Source organism: Podarcis cretensis (assembly GCF_951804945.1).
Source record: "Podarcis cretensis genome assembly, chromosome: 2".
NCBI classification, from domain to species: Eukaryota; Metazoa; Chordata; class Lepidosauria; order Squamata; family Lacertidae; genus Podarcis; species Podarcis cretensis.
Genome location: NC_137171.1, coordinates 116,043,217 through 116,066,293, shown reverse-complemented (window position 1 = coordinate 116,066,293; position 23,077 = coordinate 116,043,217). Strand labels below are relative to the sequence as shown.

At 50.2% G+C, this 23,077-nt stretch overlaps 1 protein-coding gene and 1 long non-coding RNA gene across 5 annotated transcripts in view; one reads left to right on the top strand and one right to left on the bottom strand.

The window, feature by feature from the left end:
- EGFL8 (EGF like domain multiple 8) overlaps nt 1–21,092 on the top strand; it is a 38,818-nt gene extending 17,726 nt beyond the window's left edge. For 2 of the 4 annotated variants that reach the window (XM_079964000.1, XM_079964001.1), the window contains exons 3-9: nt 410–548; nt 8,114–8,233; nt 10,183–10,295; nt 10,570–10,665; nt 11,734–11,898; nt 14,825–14,901; nt 16,930–17,315. In XM_079964000.1, coding sequence (XP_079820126.1) covers nt 448–548; nt 8,114–8,233; nt 10,183–10,295; nt 10,570–10,665; nt 11,734–11,898; nt 14,825–14,901; nt 16,930–17,151 — 894 coding nt within the window. In that variant the 5' untranslated portion in view covers nt 410–447 and the 3' untranslated portion in view covers nt 17,152–17,315. Of the gene's footprint in view, nt 1–409; nt 549–7,325; nt 7,744–8,042; nt 8,234–10,182; nt 10,296–10,569; nt 10,666–11,733; nt 11,899–14,824; nt 14,902–16,929; nt 17,316–18,481 lie in introns of those variants that run through there. The other 2 variants (XM_079964002.1, XM_079964003.1) reach the window with 2 other exon arrangements.
- Nucleotides 19,081–23,077, bottom strand: part of LOC307209298 — a 57,796-nt gene continuing 53,799 nt past the window's right edge. Inside the window, exon 2 of the long non-coding RNA XR_013835525.1 lies at nt 19,081–20,317. This is a non-coding gene — a long non-coding RNA (uncharacterized lncRNA). The remainder of the gene's footprint in view (nt 20,318–23,077) is intronic.

Genomic DNA, 23,077 nt, shown 5'->3' with positions numbered 1-23,077 from the left:
CCCTTTAGAGATGCCAATTTTCAGCTGGGATTCCATCACCTACTGGCAAATTGAGGATGCAGGATTCAGGCCAGTTTGGGAGCTCTTGCAGGACAGACCCACTTCCCCCCCCAAAACCAGGCTTTTTGTGATAAGGAAAGTGTGGACGTTTGCTTTGATCTAACCTTGCCCAGCCTCCCCTGCAAACCAACCGGACTGATGGCTCAGTTGGTTGGAGCGAGGTGCTGATCATGCCAAAGTCGCAGGTTCAATCCCCGTATGGGACAGCTGCATCTTCCTGCACTGCAGGGGGTTGGACTGAATGACCCCCCAGGTTCCCTTCCAACTCTATAATTCTGTGTCAAGCTGCAGACAAAGGTGCTGCTTTGTCGCTGAGCCTTTCCTTAAATCCTTCCCTTCTCTTCCACAGGTCCTGGGATTTGAACCCGCTCCCTGCCCGCTGTGCTAATGGGGAGGCTGGGTGTTTCTGCCACAGTCTTCCTCTGCGGGGGGCTGCTCGCTGCCTTCCTTGTGAGGGAAGCGCTTGGACAGAGCAAGAAGCCTGAGACGTAAGGAGAGAGCAGTGGGGTGGGGAACGCAGGCAAGGAATGTGAGGCTGCCCCCTGGATCTGGGCCAGAAAGCTGCAGCACGAATGGGGATGGGGGGACGGACTTCTACAACCGCTTCCCACCCTCAGGGAGGGAGCCAGTGTGGTCTAGTGGTTAAGAGTGGTGGACTCGTAATCTGGTGAACCAGGTTCGCTTCCCCGCTCCTCCACATGCAGCTGCTGGGTGACCTTGGGCCAGTCACACTTCTCTGGAGTCTCTCAGCCCCACTCACCTCACAGAGTGTTTGTTGTGGGGGAGGAAGGGAAAGGAGAATGTGAGCTGCTTTGAGACTCCTTCAGGTAGTGATAAAGCGGGATATCAAATCCAAACTCTTCTTCCTCCATAGAGCAAGATTCAAAGTTCTTGCCCTAGTGTACAAAGAACTTTTGGCCCAGGGACACCTTTCCTAGTACAGTGGTACCTCAGGTTAAGTACTTAATTCGTTCCGGAGGTCCATACTTAGCCTGAAACTGTTCTTAACCTGAAGCACCACTTTAGCTAATGGGGCCTTCAGCTGCCGCCACGCCACCAGAGCACGATTTCTGTTCTCATCCTGAAGCAAAGTTCTTAACCTGAAGCACTATTTCTGGGTTAGCGGAGTCTGTAACCTGAAGCGTATGTAATCTGAAGCGTATGTAACCTGAGGTACCACTGTATAGTCATACCTCGTGTTGCGTTTGCCTCATGAAACGTTTTTTCAGGTTGCGTCCTGCGGCGACCCGGAAGTGCTGGAAAGGGTTCCGGATTTCGCCACTCATGCATGCGCAGATGTGCAAAATGACATCATGCGCATGTGCAAAAGCGCCGAATCGTGACACGTGTGTGCGCAGATGCACAGATACGGGTTGCGTTCTTTTCAGGTTGTGAACGGGCCTCCGGAACGGATCCCGTTCGCAACCAGGGGTATCACTTTGTATGCTAAACTGGGATAGCTCAGTCGGTAGAGCATGAGATTCAATAATAATAATAATAATAATAATAATAATAATAATTTATTATTTGTACCCCGCCCATCTGGCTGGGCTTCCCCAGCCACTCTGGGCGGCTTCCATAAAAACCAAAAATACACTAAAATATCACAGATTAAAAACTTCCCTGAACAGGGCTGCCTTAAGATGTCTTCTGAATGTCAGGTAGTTATTTATCGCTTTGACATCTGATGGGAGGGCGTTCCACAGGGCGGGTGCCACTACCGAGAAGGCCCTCTGCCTGGTTCCCTGTAGCTTTGCTTCTCGTAATGAGGGAACCACCAGAAGGCCCTCGGCGCTGGACCTCAGCATCCGGGCAGAACAATGGGGGTGGAGACGCTCCTTCAGGTATACTGGGCCGAGGCCGTTTAGGGCTTTAAAGGTCAACACCAGCACTTTGAATTGTGCTCGGAAACGTACTGGGAGCCAACGTAGGTCTTTCAAGACCGGTGTTATGTGGTCTCGGCGGCCGCCCCCAGTCACCAGTCTAGCTGCTGCATTCTGGATTAGTTGTAGTTTCCGAGTCACCTTCAAAGTTAGCCCCATGTAGAGCGCATTGCAGTAGTCCAAGCGGGAGATAACTAGAGCATGCACCACTCTGGCGAGACAGTCCACAGGCAGGTAGGGTCTCAGCCTGCGTACCAGGTGGAGTTGGTAAACAGCTGCCCTGGATACAGAATTGACCTGTGCCTCCATGGACAGCTGTGAGTCCAAAATGACTCCCAGGCTGCGCACCTGGTCCTTCAGGGGCACAGTTACCCTATTCAGGACCAGGGAGTCCTCCACACCAGCCCGCCCCCTGTCCCCCAAAAACAGTACTTCTGTCTTGTCAGGATTCAACCTCAATCCATTAGCCGCCATCCATCCTCCAACCGCCTCCAGGCATTCACACAGGACCTTCACCGCCTTCACTGGTTCTGATTTGAAAGAGAGGTAGAGCTGGGTATCATCTGTATATTGATGGACACCCAGTCCAAACCCCCTGATGATCTCTCCCAGCGGCTTCGTATAGATGTTAAAAAGCATGGGGGAGAGGACGGAACCCTGAGGTACCCCACAAGTGAGGGCCCAGGGGTCTGAACACTCATCCCCCACCACCACTTTCTGAACACGGCCCAGGAGGAAGGAGCGAAACCACTGTATAACAGTGCCCCCAGCTCCCAGCCCCCCTAGACGGTCCAGAAGGATGTTATGGTCGATTGTATCAAAGGCCGCTGAGAGATCCAGCAGAACTAGGAAACAACTCTCACCTTTGTCCCTAGCTCGCCGGAGATCATCAACCAGCGCGACCAAGGCAGTTTCAGTCCCATGATGAGGCCTGAATCCCAATTGGAAGGGATCCAAATGGTCCGCATCCTCCAGGCGTGCCTGGAGTTGTTCAGCAACCACGCGCTCAATCACCTTGCCCAAGAATGGAAGATTTGAGACTGGGCGATAGTTGGCCATACTGGCCGGGTCTAAAGATGGTTTTTTAAGAAGCGGTTTAATGACCGCCTCTTTCAGCGGATCTGGGAATGTTCCCTCACAGAGGGAAGCATTCACCACCCCGCAGAGCCCATCGCCCAGCCCTTCCCGGCTTGCTTTTATTAGCCAGGATGGGCAAGGATCCAGGAGACAGGTGGTTGGTTTTACGCGTCCAAGCAGCCTGTCCACATCCTCAGGGGTAATGGATTGAAATTGATTCCATGCAACTTGACCAGACAGAGCTCTAGCACTCTCCCGCCCCAGCCCTGCTCCCACGGTGGTGTCTAGCTCCTTCCGAATATGAGTGATTTTATCTGCAAAAAACTTTGCAAAATCGTTGCAGGAGATCTTGGGGTCTTTACAAAGCCCCGGTGGTAAAGGTGGTTCCGTTAAATTACGAACCACCTGAAAAAGTCTCCTGCTACTATTTTCTGCAGATGCAATAGAGGCGGTGAAGAAAGTCTTCTTCGCCATCGCTATCGCCACTTGGTAGGCTCGACGTTGAGCTCTAACCTGTGTCCGGTCAGATTCGGAGTGAGTTTTTTGCCACCGACGCTCTAGCCGTCTCAGCGATTGTTTCATCGCCCTCAGCTCCGAAGAAAACCACGGGGCTGTCCGGGCTCCATGCAATCGGAGAGGGCGCTTCGGAGCCAGACAGTCGATAGCCCTGGTTAACTCCGCATTCCAGCGGGCCACCAGGGAATCAGCTGAAAGGCCATCAACATGGGATAAAGCATCCCCTACCACTCTCTGGAAACCATTTGGATCCATTAAGTGGCGGGGGCGGGCCATCCGAATTGGTCCCACCTCCCTGCAGAGGGGAAGGGTCGTGGAGAAGTCCAGTTGCACCAGGAAGTGATCTGACCATGGCACTTCTTTTGTTTCACTTTTACTTAATGTCAGATCACCCACGTCACTAGAGGTGAACACCAGGTCTAAGGCATGTCCATGACTATGAGTTGGGCCAAACTTATTCAGGGACAGCCCCATGGAGGCCATGCTTTCCACGAAGTCCCGAGCAGCCCCTTGTAAGGCCGTGTTGGCATGGATGTTAAAATCCCCTAGGACAACCAAACTAGGTGTCTCCTGAATCTCAGGGTCGTGGGTTCAAGCACCCCATTGGGCAAAATATTGCTGCATTTGAGGGGGTTGAACTAGTTGTCCCTCGTGTTCCCTCCCAACTCTACGATTCTATGAGTCCAATCACTGAGATCATTGGGGGGGACACTGTGAGAAGCTCCCGATGAACCAGAAACATGAGTCTTTGGACATAGTGGGCCCAAATCTGTGGAACACCTTGCCACAAGAAATCAGGCAGGTGCCATCAAGATGAAAATGGTTTTCTGCTCAGGACACCTTCGCAGTTTAAAGCTGTTCTGATGTGACACACACATACACGATGCTTTCATTTGTGTCTTAAATTTTCCATATGATATTCTTTACCTATGTTGTAAGTCGCTTTGACAAATAACTTGGGAACTGGATATAAGTTCCTTAAATAAAGAGAAACAAGTAACTGTGAAAGAAATAAGAATGGAAGAGCAGAGGCAGGCTGAACACAGCAGAATTTGGCAGCCAAGCTGCTCGCCAGAGGAAGACGGCTTGAGCATATTATGCTGATCCTGGTCCAACTGCACTGGCTACCAATTAGTTTCTAGACCCAATTCAAAGGGATAGTTTTGCCCTATAAAGCCTTAAATGGCTCAGGACCGCGATACCTCAAGGACTGCCTCTTTCCATATGAACCTACCCGGACCCAGAGATCATCTTCCGAGGCCCTCCTTCGTGTGCCTCCTCCTTGAGAGGTCCGAAGGGTGGCAACACGAGAACGGGGCCTTCTCTGCAGTGGCTCCCCATCTGTGGAATGCTCTTCCCAGGGAAGTTTGCCTGGTGCCTTTAGGTGCCAGGCAGAAATGTTCCTTTTTAACCAGGCCTTTGGTTGATTTGATTGACATCCCATGCCCTTTTAAAATGTGTGGGGTTTTTTTTTTGGGGGGGGGTGTTATTGGGTTGTTGTTTTCATTTTGATTATGTATTTTGTGGTTTTATATTTTGATTTTATTCTGTGAACTGCCCTGAGACCCCCGGGTATAGGGCGGTACATAAATTCAATTAATAATAATAATAATAATAGGCTAAGTGATTGGTGCGTGAGAGTGCAGCCCCCAACACACATATGATCACACTTCCTTCTTTTCGAGAACCTGAAACATTGGGATCAAGCAGCTAGGCAGGAAATAGAAGAGCTCCTTCACATCAAATAGTCCTGAGCTCTGCTGATATTCACAAGGCATCACAATCTGGAACCACTGACAACAGTCCCAGAATCATGGAATTGTAGAGTCAGAAGGGACCATGGGGTCATCTAGTCCTACCCCCTGGAATGCAGGAATATTTTTGCCTGACGTGGGGCTAGGGCAGGCATAAGCAACCTTCAGCCCTCCAGGTGTTTTGGAACTACAATTCCCATCATCCCTGACCACTGGTCCTGTTAGCTAGGGATCATGGGAGTTGTAGGCCAAAACATCTGGAGGGCCGAAGGTTGCCTATACCTGCGCTAGGGGGTGAGAGAATCCACCGCCACGTTTTCTTGGAGATCCCACTGATTAAGTAAATAAATCTCTTCTTCTTCTTCTTTGGCGATTACTCATAGCCGAGTAAGATTATCTTCCATAAACATGGTTTTAACAATGAGTCCGTAAGTGACTGTGGAGGCCAATTCTGGACCCAAATGTCTTTCCATAGTGTGGACATTGGTTCCTGGGCGGGAGTTGATCACGGTGTGGATTTGCCAAGTGTGCCTTCCTCTTAGTATGGTTCTCCCTTGCGTCCTGAGTTCGAGTGTCTTCAAAGCCCATGACACCTTTAGATGACTCCTTGGGGTCCCTTCCACAATTGCAGGATTCTAGGGTTTATTAATTTCAATAGGTCTACTCTGAGCAGGACTTGGTTGAATGCAACCCAATGTTTAAAATGCTTTTCTGGTCCTCATCTTTGGCACGCAGAAAGTCCCGATTCAGTCTTGGGCTTTTCAAAGAATCTCGGGTCTGACGAAAGCCCTTGGCACAGGGCACCAGAGTTTGGCACTGAGACAGAACTATATAGACGGATCCCCGTACAAAAGGCTCTTTTGTCTGAATCCAGCAAAAGACAACATCTCATCTCTTTAAAACAAAGCAAATAATTGAGAAGTGAAGACTGTCCTGGGACCTTCGCTCCACCCCCCCCCCGCCCCTTTCCTCTTGGAAAGATAAAATAAAAATGTGCTGCAAATTGTTTTTTTAAGAGCTGTGGGCTATACAAAGAGAATAAATTATGTTAATCAAAGCAAACGCATGCACACAATTTGTCCGGAGACGGATTCTGGTTCCCACCCCTGACTCTCCCAGGCAGCTTGAAAAAGATGAAAAATTGGGACGAATCCAAAAGCAATCGTACTTCTCCATGCGGCAAATAACTTATGCAGGTTCCTGTATTGTTTTAACAACCTGCTTGGCCAGAGGAGACAACAGAATGACAGGTATATATGTATATGCTACAGAAAGCAAACTCTTTCGCAGATGACATGCAACTCTCTTAAAAACATTGTCTCTGCTCAGCTAAGCGGCCAACCACGGCACCTTACACAGAGATCAATTTAACTTTCAATTCAACTCGGTCCCTCTAAAATAGAAGGGTACTGGGAGATATTTTTAGCAGAGCAGCAGCACTGGGAGATAGTGGCTCCTTAATCCTTCCCCCACCTGCCATTTCTCCACTCCAAATCATCTGCCCTTTTTCTCCATGGGTTTCAGAAAGCACAATTTCACCCAGCTCCCAGATATAGCTGGCAGAGAGGCAGGGAGCAGAAGAAGAATATCTCATGGTCATGCCCAATGATGTTTTCAAAAAGCGGAATCGGGGGCAACTTTTGGACATAATCATAGAAATATAGAGTTGGAAGGGACCCTGAGGGTCATCTAGTCCAACCCCCTACAATACAGGAAAATGCAGCTGTCCTTAAACGGCCTCAGACCAGTATACCTGAAGGAGCGTCTCCACCCCCATCACTCAGCCTGGACACTGAGGTCCAGCGCTGAGGGCCTTCTGGTGGCTCCCTCGCTGCGAGAAGCAAAGTTATAAGGAACCAGGCAGAGGGCCTTCTCGGTGGTGGCGCCCTCCCTGTGGAACACCCTCCCACCAGATGTCAAGGAAATAAACAACAGTATCTGACTCTTAGAAGACATCTGAAGGCAGCCCTATTTAGGGAAGTTTTTAAAGTTTGATGTTTCATTGTGCTTTTAATATTCTATTGGGAGCCGCTCAGAGTGGCTGGGGAAACCCAGCCAGATGGATGGGGTATATTATAATTACAATTACAATTATAATTATAAGAATCAAACCTGCAACCTTTGCATTATCAGGACCACGTGCTAACCAACTGATGCCCATGAGTAGTTTTAATTGGACGGCTGGGGGAATATGGATGGGTTTGGGCAGAGAATTTAGCAATCTATGCGGCACCCTGGTTTTAAACCAGAAGCCACATTATGCAGTCAGGCACTTAGTCCATCTATCTCAGTATTGTAGACACTGACTGGCAGCGCCACTCCACTGATTCAGGCCGGGGATTGTAGGGGATTGAACCTGGAACTTCGTGCAAGGAAAGCTGATATTTTAACCACTGTGCTAAGACCTTTATTTTCGATGTGTTAGCAATCTCATGTGGTTTAAGCCACCACAGGTGTTAGGTTGTGGGTGAACATATCAGACGACACAGCGATTCTTCAAACAGCTCTTGTTTATTCAAAGGCCAGAACAGAACTGAACTGAGGAGCTCAGTCAGCCTGCTTATATAGAGCTCCAGAACAACGTAACTGTTGCAACTTTCTAAAACTATCCAATCACTGAACATCACTTTCGATCCTTCATTTGCATACAAACTATCCAATCATTGAACGTCACTTTCGATCCTTCATTTGCATAACTATCTACAGTATCCCCCTGCTGGCCCAGGGTGAGAACTTCAGTACATAACAACAGGGCTCTGATATTCTAGAGGCTGGAAGGAATCACCAAAACCCTCTCAGTTGTGTACCCTCTCTGACCCACAGCCGAGTGTGCGCACGGCGCACGTTGAGGATCCCCTTGTTCTACAATGAGACCTACGCCAAGCCTGCACACCAGCCGTATTTGACGCTGTGCACTGGACCCCGAGTCTGCAGCACCTACAGGTATGTGAAGTCCATGGAGATTCCAGGGTTGAGGAGGGTGGAGAGAACATGTTACTGAACCCTGCATTTTTAGGGTTGTGTATTTCATACCCCTCGACTGTCCCATTTTTAAGTGGGACATCCCAGAATCACAGAAGCCAATCCCAGCTTCTGTTTGGTGCTCTGGGGCGACCCTGCTGATTTGCACCAGAGCGCCAGAATGAAAGATGCTTGGTTTTTTTTGGTCTCATGAGAGCGTCTTTCGGTCTTGTACTCCCACAGGACCAAAAAAGGAGTGTCCCGATTTTGATGCCACAAATGTTGGAGAGTATGGTTTCTGCTGGTGTTTGTTTGTTTGTTTAAAAAACTGCTATCTGTTTTAACTTGCTGAGGGAGAGGGTCTTTTCTGTGGTGGCTCCCTGCTTATGGAATGCTATCCCCGGTGAGGTCTGCCTGGAGCCACCTTTAGCATTCTCTCGACACCAGATAAAAACTCCACCTAGGCATTGGACAGATTGTCACGATTTTCTGTTCATTGATTACGTCAGGGATAGCCAACATGGCTCCCTCCTGAAGTTGCAGACACCACCTCCCATCACCCTTGGTCATGCTGGCTGAGGCTCATGGGAGTTGTAGTCCAAAACATTGGCTGCCCCTAGATTGTACGCCTTTGCTGCTGCTTCGTTAGATCTGTTTCATGAGTCACCGTGTTGCCTTTTAAAGTAATTTCATCATGCTTAGTTTAAGAAAGAAATGTCGTGCTTTATGTTCTTAAAATTCCGTAAGTCACGTGGAGACTTCTTATACGGCAAGTCGCTAGTGATTTGAACTCATGACTGTTGTAATTCATGTAGTGATTTTGATCTTTTCTTTTTCAAAAAAAAATATTCATTTTATAACACAAATAAACAACACAACACAAACAGAAAAAACAAACAATACAAACTAATTCTTGTCTTATCCTTATTTTTTCTAAACATTGTTAGGATTAGTCTCCCCTATCTGATTTTCATTTTACCTCATCTTCAGCAGTTTACATATAATTTTTAACCATTTTTTTTATCACACTTACTTTTACCATAAAAATCTTCACATTTTATCCCTTAAATATAATACTATTTTAAAATACACTATCTTCTACTTCTAACCCAACAGCCTAGATTTTGATCTTTTAGGCTGCATTGTATGGTTATCTGCTTTGTATAAAAGGTAAAGGTAAAGGTACCCCTGCCCGTACGGGCCAGTCTTGACAGACTCTGGGGTTGTGCGCCCATCTCACTTAAGAGGCCAGGGGCCAGCGCTGTCCGGAGACACTTCCGGGTCACGTGGCCAGCGTGACATCGCTGCTCTGGCAAGCCAGAGCCGCACACGGAAACGCCGTTTACCTTCCCGCTGGTAAGCGGTCCCTATTTATCTACTTGCACCCGGAGGTGCTTTCGAACTGCTAGGTTGGCAGGCGCTGGGACCGAGCAGCGGGAGCGCACCCCGCCGCAGGGATTCGAACCGCCGACCTTTCGATCGGCAAGCCCTAGGCGCTGAGGCTTTAACCCACAGCGCCACCTGCGTCCCTATCTGCTTTGTATACAGTCGTTAGAAAGGTGAGATATAAATAAACTCTTTTCCTCACCAGTGGTCCTCACCAGCTATTTGCCACAATAGCTAGGAAGGGAGGTTCATAATTTCCAGTTGCTGAAGACAAACAACAAAGGATGCTGATTCCCCTTTCCCCCTGGTGTGCAGTGATCATAGAGTTCTGGTCCTTTGCTGTGTGTAGCATGTCTGTCGCTGTGAGACCCTAATAAGAGGAGAGACTTTCTGGTCAGACGTCTCTCTACGGTTCCTGCTTCAGATAATGCTGGCATTGTCTCATCTTAAAACACTGTATGGTGTCAGAAATAGAAATCATCATTTACCCAGTTTGGTGAGAAGGAGAAGTAGCCAAGGACACTTGGGTTTTTCCTCTTCCCTAGGACTACCTATCGCGTAGCCACACGGCAGGTGCGGAAAGACATTCTGCAGACCCACATCGTCTGCTGCCAAGGCTGGAAGAAACGCCACGTTGGGGACACCAAGTGCGAGGAAGGTGAGTCCTCGAACTGTGGTTTGTGCCGCAGAAATGTGATGGAAGCCACAGAGTCTGGCACCACTCAGTTATCCGCACATCCCTAAGATAGTTGTTTATCTCTTTGACATCTGATGGGAGGGCGTTCCACAGGGCGGGAGCCACCACCGAGAAGGCCCTCTGCCTGCTTCCCTGTAACCTCACTTCTCGCAGGGAGGGAACTGCTAGAAGGCCCTCAGCGCTGGACCTCAGTGTCCGGGCTCCTTCAGCCTTGCTCTCTCCTTTCTCCCGCCAGCCATCTGCCACAAGCCCTGTCAGAACGGAGGCACCTGTGCCCAGCCAAACCAGTGTCAGTGCCAACCAGGCTGGGGTGGGCGCTACTGCCACGTCGGTGAGTAGAGAAGCTGGGAGTGACGAGAGGCGAGGGTTAGCACTGGGTGGCTGGTGGGGGACATTGGTCACGGCTAGCCTGGCATTAAAGGCACCATTGCATCCTTTCGGCCCGAACCATTAGGAAGGCGCCTCAGGTGGCAATTCCTGGGAGGTCCGGGGTGGTGCCCTCTGTCTTAGCCTGGTGCCCTTTATTGCAACAGAAGGCACCACCAGGGCTCATTTAAGGGGTAGCTCAGTCGGCAGAGCGTGAGACTTTTAAATCTCAGCGTGATGGGTTCGAGTCTCACACTCGGCCGGGCATAAATTTCCTGCATTGCAGGGGGCTGGACTAATTGAGTCCCTTCCAACTCTACAGCTCTAAGGTTCAGATTTCCTGTGGGTTGGCAGATACTTGGCTTAAAGGCCTTACTCACCAGGACTAAAAACTTGAGGTTTCCGGGGTTTCTGCAGGTTGGCAGATTCTTTATTCGAGGTCCCGAGAGAAAGATACATCAAGGGCTCTCCCTCCCGTCAGACTATAGCTGTCAACCGTCCCTTATTTGGCGGGAAACTCCCTTATCCCAGCGCTGCTGTCCCTTATTGATTATGCCCCTTAAATTTCCCGGGTTTCATGCTCCCCCGGCTCGGGAGGGAAGCAGCGGCTCGGTGTCTGCTGCGAGAGAGAGCGTGCGCTGGTGCTGTCGTCCTGGCACAAGGAGTTCCATTGGCCCTTCCCTGCCCGGGGGGGGGAAGGAGAGAGACTCTCACCCACACCACCCGCAAGCCCGGAGGCGGCAGCGGTGATGGCAGCTGAGGAGGCAGCCTGAGGGAGGAGGAAGAGGAGGGGATGGGGAGGGACGCAGAAGGGCGGCGCTTCAGCGGCTGCCACGGCGCTGCAATCGCCTCATGCCAGATTGACAGCATCTGTCAATCCTACCAATGTATGTAACTTTACAAGAGCAAAATCCCTTATTTGGGCTGCTGATCCCTTATTTTAGAGGCTGCTGGTCCCTTATTTTCAAATCTGTAAGTTGACAGCTATGCGTCATACACATAGACTCCTAACCCCGCTGCCGTCTTTCCTTAGACGTGGACGAGTGCCACGCACCCGTCTCTCTCTGCGACCAACGCTGCCTCAACACCGCAGGGAGCTACGAGTGCCAGTGCCACCCTGGCTATGCCCTGGAACCAGATGGCAAGAGCTGCCGCTTGCTGCCCACTGCCCAGGCCGCCCCTCTGCACACCAGCAAAGGTGGGTCCTCACAAGGGCTGGGAGAAAGCTCTATGGAAGGGAGAGGACGACGCTTTGCAGGCCGAGGGCCGCATTGCCTTCTGGGTAACATTCCAGAGGCCACATGTCGGCAGGGGCTCTGAATTTTGCCTATGCACCCTAAACCAGTTTCTATTTGTATTTATGGTTTGCTTGTGTGTTGCATCTTTTCCCTACCTTTATCTCTGAGGAGCTCAAGATGGCGTACGTGGCTCTCCCCTGTTTCGTTCTCTCCCTACAACAACCCTGTGAGGTGGGTCAGGCTGAGGGGCAGTGACTGGACCAGTGAGCATCATGGCTGAGTGAGGATTCGAACTCTGATCTCCCAGGTCCTAGTCTGACACTCTAACTGCTATGCCACGCTGGCTGTGTGTCTCTCTCACACACAAAGCCCTCTGCCCTTTATCCGGGCAAGCAAGATACCTCAGCAGAATTTGAGGACACGTCCCAGCTGTGCCAAAACACTCCTGGAAGGTGCGAAGCTGGGCTGGCGAGGGGCGTGGCCTGTGGAATGGGGTGGGGCCTGTTGAAAGGGGGTGTGGCCTGCAGAAATTCTCAAGGGCCAGATAGACCTGGCAGGCAGGCAGGCAGGTGGGGGCCGGCAGAGGGCAGAGTGAAGAGTGAAGTTGATGGGGCAGGGCCCCATATGCTTTATGTCCCTGGCCACATCCTTACCATCCAGTTAAAGTAACTCTTATCTCACTTTCGCAGTCATGGCTTCCCTGCAAGGAATTCTGGGAACTATAGCTGGTGGAGAGCACTGGGAATTGTAGCTCCATATGGAGCAGGGATTTTAACAGCTCTCTGGTTCTCAGAAATCTTTGGGAGAGGAAGCTACAGCTGTTTAACAAAGCGATACAGTGGAACCTTGGTTGTCAAACGTAATCCGTTCCAGAAGAACTTCCGAAACGTTTGACAACTGGGGTGCAAAGGGCTGTCTGCAAATTCAGCTGAGAAAATTGAAAAACACACAGTGGGAGCCGTTCAACTTATGAGGTGCGTTCATAAACAGAAGCATTTACTTCTGGGTTTTCGGCATTTGGGTTCCAAAACGTTCATCAATGGAGACATTCGAGAACCAAGGTTCCACCCACATGTCAGTGTGGGTGAAGGCCAGTGTGCCCCACAACCGCCACCTCCTCCTGCCTCACGCAAGCACCTTGTTTCATCCCCTCATAGAAGGAAGCAGCCGGCTCTACCATTGGGCGGAGTGAGGTGGCTGCTTCAGGCAGCAGTTGATGCTGACAGGTGGCTTTGAAGGGCAGGTGTGCGCTTGTGTCGTCAACTTGTGTCCACAGTGCCTTGAGGCCATTTTTAAGGGGGTTTTGGGTTCAATCCCCGCCATCTCCCTGGAGAGCTGGTAGAATTTCCTGTCTGAACTCCTGGGGAGAAGCTGCCAGTCCGTGTAGGCTGCACTGAACCGGGATGGACCAATGATCCAATTCAGTGCAAGGCAGCTTCATAAGTTCGTTAGGGCTGCTCAACAGGATTTTTGGGGGGTTGCAGGGCATCTTCTCCCTCACTCCCTTTCCGTTTACTGGTTACTGAGGTGGAGGAGAGAATGACACCTTCAATTGCGCCACTTCCTGGCTTCTTCTTACAAACAGATCTATTCTTCACGGGTCACAGAGGCAGCTGCCTCAGTCTGTGACCCCACACTGCTGAGTGTATTTCACAACTTCCCTGTAAAAAGCAGCTTTGAATCTGGCCACTGAGTTCAGTTCCAAGAACCTCTTTCTGCTTTGGTTTGCATGAAAAAGGAAACAAAACAAAAAGTGTATAGGCCCTGAGAGTCGCGGAACGCAGTCTTCAGTTCCTTTGTAAAGTACCCTAAACCAACAGATATGTACACAGATTGGCTTAAGGTTGTATCCAATACTAGTCCTACTCAGAGTAGACTTATCAGAGTGAAGGGACCTGACTAAATTATGAGTGGGACCAGCATTGGCTGAGGGGCGGAGTCTGGACACTCAAGGGCGGTGCCTGGTAGAAAAGGAGGCGGAGCCTGCCAGGGACCTATTAGTCGACGCCCCTAATTAAGTGTACAAAGAGCAGAATGCTGATTTGTTGTGTTCTGTACATGTGTTCAAATCTTGCCCTCCTTGGCCCTTCTGCCAGCGTGGCATAGTGGTTAGAGTGTAGCACTTCGGAGACCAGGGTTTGAATCCAGTCACTTAGAGACCTTGGGCCTGTCACTGCCATTCAGCCCATAGCTGTCAACTTTCCCCTTTTCTTGTGAGGAATCCTATTCGGAATAAGGGAATTTCCCTTTAAAAAAGGGAAACGTTGACAGCTATGGCTCAGCCTAACCTATGGTTGCCATACTTCCAGAATATCCCGGACATTACCCGGAATACTGCAGTTGGCCGATTTTCCTGAAAAATAGCTATTTTTAAAAATCAACTTCTTTTTTTTTTTTTGCAATTATGCCAAAAAAGCTCAAAAACATTGGGCAAAACAAAAAAACTTTTAAGAAGAGAAACCATGTACAGTCATACCTTGGGTTAAATACGCTTCGAGTTGAGTGCATTCGAGTTGCGCTCCTTGGCAACCCGGAAGTAACGGAGCGCATTACTTCTGGGTTTTGCTGCTTGCGCATGCGCAGATGCGCAAAATGACGTCACGCGCATGCGCAGAAGTGGCGAAAAGCGGTGTGCGCAGACGTGCCGTCGCTAGTTAAGTTTACCTCTAGATGCGAACGGGGCTCCGGAACGGATCCCGTTCGTATCTAGAGGTACCACTGTATTCCACCTTGAGCTCCTTGGAGAAAATGGTGGGAGATAAATACCAAAAAAAAATATGAAATCAATTTTGGACCCTCTCTGGGGCTCCACCACACACCAGTATTTCCAGTCCTGCTCCTTCTCACGCTCTCTTCTCCCTCGTCGTCCTCTTCTCTTCCCCCCAGTGCAAATTTTAGGGGCTCAGGAGACGATTCCCAATGAGATCCAGGAGCTTCAAGCCAAAGTGGAGCAGCTGGAAGAGGTGAGAGTCTTTGTAGGTCTCTGTCCCAAGAGGGTGACTGGCCACTGTGAGAACAGGAAGGTGGGCTCTATGGGCCATTGGCCTCATCCAGCTGGGCTCTTTATTATGTTTCTGTTTTGGCCCCTTACTTTGAGTTTCAACCAACGGCTGACCCATAAGAGATAATGACCTTCGAAAGAAAAAACAGTTTCCTCACCCCAATTTTAGGGGTCATTGGACCACCCCTCCCTGTTTTTTGGCCACTGCACTCCTTACATGCCAGGGAGGGAGAGGCCCTCGAGTTTCCAACAGCTGGGTCTGTTTCAGATAGTTGCTGGATGAGGGGATGGCGTACAGATTGATAACTTTTAAAGACCCAGGTGGGGGGAGCTAAAGGCCAAAGATTAGCAAATCAAAGAACTTAGCAGTAACAAGATTTCAGTGCGGCATTTCTCAGAGGTAGAAACAGAGACAGGGGTTTAGCTGGGGATACGTGCCATTTTTTCCCCTTGCAACACGTGTGGGCATAAAGAATTTGGCAAAGCCAGCTCTGGATAAACAGCAGATGAAGAATCCATAGTGAGTGCCCTTGAAAATGGTTATATCCTGGCTATACCCTTAGGCGGCCAAGGTGCTATTTTGGAGGAGGAGAGCCGAATGATGCAGGGCATTCCTGCAATCGCTCCCCCTCCCATGATGGGATATAATAATAATAATAATAATAATAATAATAATAATAATAATATGCCCCACCCTGCACTGTAAGGTTGAAAGGTGGGCTGCAACAATTTAAAATACAGTATTAGCACTGTTGTTGTTGTTGTTTAGTCATGTCTGACTCTTCGTGACCCCATGAACCAGAGCACGCCAGCATTAGTATTATTAATTAATTTGTATGCCACCCTTGATCTGAAGCAGGGGTAGGCAAACTACAGTCCGGGGGCCGGATGCGGCCCAATCACCTTCTAAATCCGGCCCGCAGACGGTCCGGGAATCAGCGTGTTTTTATATGAGTAGAATGTGTCCTTTTATTTAAAATGTATCTCTGGGTTATTTGTGGGGCATAGGAATTCGTTCATTCCCCCCCCCAAAAAAAAATATATATATAGTCCGGCCCCCTACATGGTCTGAGGGACAGTGGATGGGCCCATGGCTGAAAAAGGTTGCTGACCCCTGATCTGAAGACCCCAGGGTGTTTCACCACAGAAAAATACAAAATAAGAACATACAGGAAGTTCTTAATAAAAGCAAAAACAAGCCCAAAAAAACCCTCTCCCACAAACACATTTGAGGGGATTTAGAATGTTAAGCAGCCAAAGGCCTGGTTAAAGAGAACAGTTTTTGCCTGGCGCCTAAAGATATGTACTGGGACGCGGGTGGCGCTGTGGGTTAAACCACTGAGCCTAGGGCTTGCCGATCAGAAGGTCGGCAGTTCGAATCCCCACAACGGGGTGAGCTCCTGTTGCTCAGTCCCTGCTCCTGCCAACCTAGCAATTCGAAAGCACGTCAAAGTGCAAGTAGATAAATAGGTACTGCTCCTGTGGGAACGGCGTTTCCGTGCGCCGCTCTGGTTCGCCAGAAGCGGCTTAGTCATGCTGGCCACATGACCCGGAAGATGTAAGCCGGCTCCCTCGGCCAATAAAGCGAGATGAGCCCCGCAACCCCAGAGTCGGTCACGACTGGACCTAATGGTCAGGGGTCCCTTTACCTTTAATAAAGATATGTAATGAAAGCACCAGGCAAGCCTCTCTGCCGCCTTATTACGTGCAATATAAATTAGTTACGAGGAATGGGCTGCTGCCCCACCAACTTGGGTCTGCCGTCAGTCAGGCCCACCTTTGCGGCTTGGAGAGTCCATTGAGTGGCCCTGCCTGACAGCTGCCTCCTCCTCCTTGCTCTCAGTGTTGCCCCATGTATAACAAAGCCAGAACACGTTAGCTGTCTCTGGCGCCACCTACTGGCTGGCTCCCCACCTTCTGCCCTATCAGTCCCAGTGTGCCCCTGCCACAACTGCCCTTCAGCCCTCCTCTCTCCATCCCACCCCTGCAGCGCCTGGAACGTGCCATCGCCATCTTGCCACCTTCCCTGGAGCCCGCCCAGCTGAAGGAGCTCTGGAGTCGCCTGCTCTACCTGGACCAGGTGGAGTCGCTCAGCGATCAGCTGCTTTTCCTCGAAGAGAAACTGGGGGACTGTGAGTATCAGAAAGGCCAAGCGGCCCCTACAACCTCGGCTGCGAGAACACGCCATGCGACTTATGGGTACCTGAAGTGAAACAAGAAGGTGCCACCTAGCACGTGTGCCCTGCACCACCCAAACCTTCCTTGCGCTCTCCGCTGAACCCTCACATATGGGGTCGCACAGCTGGGGCTTCCAGGTTCTTGCGAGAGTTTGCCGGAAGCTGCCGCAGCCGCTTCCACTCACTTATCCAGCGGTGGCAGAGATGTCCCCAGAATTTCGCCGCCTGAGGCACCTGCCAGTCTGCCTCATGGATGGGCTGGTGCCATCCACAGGAGGCAAATGATTTCATGCAGGTGAGGGTGTGACCTGGGGCGAGGGCATGGCTAAGGAGAGTCCCAAGGGCCAAGTGGACTGGTCTGGAGGGCTGTAGGTGGCCCCCCCACCAGACCTGAGGCAATAACAGGCTGGCTCAGGGGTGTGGAACGCTTTGCATTCTCCTCTGAGCAACTTTCCAAGGGCCGCATGCAACTCTCCAGAGTTTCAAGCAGCGTATTTCTCCCAGCCCAACCTGTAGATGCCTTGGGGACTGGAACTGGAACCTTCTGTAAGGAAACCAGATTTTTTGTATGCATCCCCCTGCTTCTTATTGGGCTAGGAAACACTGCTTTCAGGTACTTTGGCTGCTAAGGGACGCAGGTGGCGCTGTGGGTTAAACCACAGAGCCTAGGACTTGCCGATCAGGTCGGTGGTTCGAATCCCCATGACGGGGTGAGCTCCTGTTGCTCAGTCCCTGCTTCTGCCAACCTAGCAGTTCGAAAGCACGAAGTGCAAGTAGATAAATAGGTACCGCTCCGGCGGGAAGGTAAACGCCGTTTCCGTGCGCTGCTCTGGTTCGCCAGAAGCGGCTTAGTCATGCTGGCCACAACCCAGAAGCTGTACGCCGGCTCCCTCGGCCAATAAAGCGAGATGAGCGCCACAACCCCAGAGTCGGCCACGACTGGACCTAATGGTCAGGGGTCCCTTTACCTTTACCTTGGCTGCTACAGCTCAAGTCACACCTCCATCCCACTTCACCCCTGCAGATAATCAATTTTGCCTTGCTGGTGGGATGTGCAAGCCTCTCCGCTTAATATTGGGAGCTGCCTTATAGCAGTTCAGACCAATCATCCACCTAGCTCAATACTGTCTACACTGGCTGGCAACAGCTCTCCAGGGTTTCAGAATGAGCTCTCTCCCAGATGCCATGGAAATTGGGACCTTCTATGTGCAGATAATGCTGAATGCCCATCCCCATAACTCTTAATTAAATAGCTGCCAACTATTTCTACGAACTGCCTTCCCTCCCTCTAGTATCAGGTGGTTGGAGGTCTCTTGCACTTTTCAAACCTCATTTTTTTTCTCCTTCTCGGTTCCTTGCTCCCAGGTGCCTGTCAAAACGGTAAAAATGGCTTTGGCTACGACATTGCCCGGTGATGGCTGCGCCCTGGACTCGATTGATGGGAAACCAGCCCCCCCCCCCCCACCTCCTGCTCCTGACTCTGGGCTGGTGGCTACTGCTCTAGGAAACTTCATTTTAACATCTCCCTGGGCACACTCCACTCATTACTTAAAAGCAAAATACACACAGCCTCTAACGGATTAACTAATGGAAGCAAGCTTCTGAGTCGCACAGCATTCTTCTGGAAGAATTCGAAGCACGGCCACACAGAATTCTTGAGGCAGTCACAGCCAATGCAAAAAAGAGAGAGGAAAATTCAGCACTTTTGATTTCAATGGGAGATTTACAATGCATTTCTATGCGTGTTGACTCACTTGTAAATCCTGCTGCAACTAGTAGATTATTCCCAACTATGCAAAGGACAGCAATCTTAAGCCCGTGCTTAATGCCCCCACAGAAGTGAATGGAATTTAAAAGTGTTAGCGTCCGACTCATGCCAACTTTTAAGTAGCAATGTGGCCTGCCTAGGGTGTTCTTGATTTTGTTGCCTGAATTTTTCTGTGGTGAAGAGCACTCCTTTTGGATTCTTGGATTACCTCCCTTCCACGCCAATTTTCCAGGTTCTCCATCACCTTGTTTATCCTGGGCTGGTCTCTCCACCACCGTCAGTCCAGAATTCGACAGGTAGAGCTCTTAACTCCTCTCAAACTCCCTTTCTTCTGAAACGCACCAAACTCTTAACAAGCTAATGATTGTGGTCTGCACCACATTCCCTGCAACCCTGTACAGTGGTGCCTCGCAAGACGAAATTTATCCGTTCCGTGAGGCTCTTTGTATAGCGGTTTTTTCGTCTTGCGAAGCAAGCCCATTGACAGCTTAGCAGATTAGAGCTATTAGCGGTTTAGCGGCTTATCAGCGGATCAGCTGATAAACGGCGTAGCGGCTTAGGAAAAGGGGGGGGGAGGGGAAAAAACTTGCAGGAACTCGCAAGACATTTCGTCTTGCGAAGCAAGCCCATAGGGAAATTCGTTTTGCGAAGCGCCTCCAAAACAGAAAACCCTTTCGTCTAGCGGGTTTTCCGTCTTGTGAGGCGTTCGTCTTGCGGGGCACCACTGTACTTCTTCCAACCACACGTGAACAATGGAAGGCATTTATTTGCTTTAGAGATCTCGCTGTCCCTGCTAAGTTGGCTGCAATGTTGTTGGACAACGCAACTCCCATCTTCCCTTACCTCCCCCCCCCCGCCGGTGGGGGTGTGGTGGGCACTGATAGTAGATGGAAATCCAACATCTAGAAGGCCACAGGTTATCCAGCTCTGGAACTAGGGAAAGATCTGCATTCAATTCCTCTGCCTGGATGCTCACCCTAAAGCTATGAATGCTACTGTAATGGATGTATGGGGGTTGCTCGTGCGTAAGTTGCCACCACTCCTGGCTAGGTAGCCTGGTTAAACCTTTCCTGACTGGACAGCCCTTCACTTCGTGGCTGTTCAGTCGCTAGCAGAATCCGTCAGTGGGCGTTTCTTAAACTTCTTCCAGCACAAAAGCTCTTTGACGCCAAGTCTACGCCTACTTTCCCTGCGCGGAAGTCTTCTGCGCAGGGTGGGTGTGGGCAGAGGAGGACCTGTGCTCTCCCCGCTGGTCTCCAGCGAAGAGTCCTGGAGACCCCTCTCTGATTCCCCCAACCGCCCCCCTTTATCCCTGGTGTTACGCTGATTTCCTTCCCCAGCCGATGAGTTCCCTCTCTCCCTGCTTGGCCCTTCTCCGGCATCGCTTGGGAGCCCTGCCTCCACTTCTGGCTCCGATGTCAGTTCCCTGACAGCTACCTTTGAGCTCAGTATCCAATAGGGCTAGCTATGATTGCATGTTGCAGCATCTGAAAGATAAAATGGCCTTATTATGACATAATCCTTTGTGGCGAAGAATAATAATTTTTTAAAAAATCATCTTCTTTCTTCTTCGGTGATCACTCGTAGCCGAGTAAGATTGTCTTCCATGAACACGGTCTTAACAGTGAGTCCATGACTGTGGAGGCCAATTCTTGATCCACACGTCCTTCCACAGTGGGGACATAGGTTTCCGGATGCGAGTTGATTACGGTGAGGGTTTGCCAAGTGTGCCTTCCTCTTAGCACGTTTCTCCCTTTTGTCCTGAGTTTGTGCTTTTTCAAAGTACATGACACCTTTGGTAAAGGCTGTTCGCCAACTGGAGCGCTCGCAGGGCAGTGTTTCCCAGTGATCAGTGCTTATACTGCATTTTTAAAAGATTTGCCTTGAGAGTGTCTTTATTGTCCACCGGTATTTTGCTTTCCATTCTTTGGAAGATGACAATCAGGCATCCGAACAACATGACCAGGTCAACGAAACTGTTGTTGAAGAATCATTGCTTCAACATGGGTGATCTTTGCTTCTTCCAGTACTCTGGCATTAGTTTGCTTGTCTTCCCAAGTGAATTTGGGGGCCGTGGGAACCTGACGCCGAGTTTCCCAGGGACAGCTCTGTGGGCAAGAGAATATTGTTCAAGCTGCACTTTTGACATAGTTAATTTCCTTTTATTAAAAAACAAATAAATAAAAGGTCACTTATTAACTTCTTGAATGGTAGCAGTCCTGTTTGGAGAAAGATGCCATTTTAATTCCACAGACTCTCTTGTAAGATCCAGTTAATAACTGTTCATTGGTATGAACTGCTGCAGCTGGATTTATTTGGGAATAAAATAATAGTAGTAGTTTTATTATTTATATGCCGCTCATCTGACTGAGTTGCTCCAGCCACTCTGGGCGGCTTCCAACAAAAAGACATTTAATAATAAAAATCACACATTAAAAACTTCGCTAGACAGGGCTGCCTTTGGATGTCTCCTAAAAGTTTAGTTATTTATCTCCTTGACATCTAAGAAGAGGTTCCAGAGGTGGGCACTACCACTGAGAAGGCCCTCTGTCTGTTCCCTGTAACCTCACTTCTTGAAATAAGGGAACCACCGAAAGGCCCTCAGAGCTGGACCTCAGCATCCAGGCAGAACAATGGGGGTGGAGACGCTCCTTCAGGTATAAAGGGTTGAAGCCCTGTATGTAAATATTAATGATAATATTATCCATGCATCTATCTAATCCCATTTTTAAAGCCATCCCAGTGTGTGACCATCACTACCTCCTGTGAGGGCAAACCCCCCCAAGCTCTTTCCATAGTTTATCTGCAGGTAAATAGCTGCAATTCTGGTAACGCCTGCAGCAAATGCACAGAAATTCTTCGCCTGCAGCTCAACCCCAACATCTTTGAAAAGGTGCCAAAGGCAAAGGTTACAGGACCCCACTATCACACAAAAAACCCACCTTTACCTGCTAGAGACACAGAGTGAGACGCGTTGCAATGGTGGGGGCTTGTTTGAGGGTCTTTATTAAAAGCAGGAAGGTCTTAGGAACATGGACTTGGTGATGCCCCTTTTGCCCGTCGCCCCCTCCCCACATCGACGCTCCCCCGACATCAACAGCCCCCCCCCCCCGGAAGGGCATCTGGCAGGAGGGATAGGCAACTGGGTCTCCAACTGGGGAGAGGACAGAAATATATCAAGGGGGGGGGGGAGAATTCCCCAAAGGCAGGAGAGGAGCAGAGGCAGCCGCCCCTCTTCCCCCCAAAGCAGGGAATATTTGGCAAAATCCCACCCACCCCACGAACAAGCGCACGTTCCCTGAAACAGCTCCCCAAGCACGCCTGCCCCCCACAATAGAGGGGTCTCTCATCCCAAAATTATAGCCTCTCCCCAATCCTAATGGCTCACCCTCATAAAAAATATAGCTGCACACAGAAATCCACTCCAGTCCCAGGAAGTGTGCACAGGAAGTGCATGCATCTGACTGCCCCCAATTCGTCTCTCCTCCATCCCAGGCCTTATGGGGCACCAACATGGCACCCTCCCGATCACCTGGACTACAACTCCCATCAGCCCCAGGGCTAGGGAGAACAGGTCCGGGAAAGGCTTTTTCCTCCGCCTGAGGCCTTGGAGTAGGCCAGGCAAAGAGGTGCCCTCCAGCGGCTGCCGTAAACCCAGCTCCCATCAGCCTCAGCCAGTATGGCCAGTGGTGAAGGATGATGGGAATTGTAGTCCAGTAATAGCTGAAGGGTGCCGCATCAACTACCACCACCACGCTTTAATTCCTGCTTGGCCCAATTGGCTAAAGGGCACCAGCCTCATGCCACTAGCCCCCTCCTCCATGTTGTGCACCCCTTCCCCCCCAAAAAAAATCGGCCTACAGACCTCGCACCCAAACACTGGTTGCCCTTCCCCAATGCCCTGTCACAAGACCTCAGCCTTCCTGCCATGTTTTGCCACAGAGGGAGCACACACACGTACCTCCCCTCTGACCATCTCCGAGACCAAAAAATGAGAGTTTGCAGCGCCCGATGCCTGCAGCTGGAGCCAGGAAAGCAGGCTGCCACGTTGACGGAGCTCGGATAAGGGCAGGCTTGCTTCCCCTTTCGCAGGGCAGTTAAAATATTTTACCCAACACAAAAGTAACAGGCCCAGAGAGGCAGTCAGGAAACGGGCATATTCTCACGTTCCTGCACTCGCTTTCCCCCAAAGT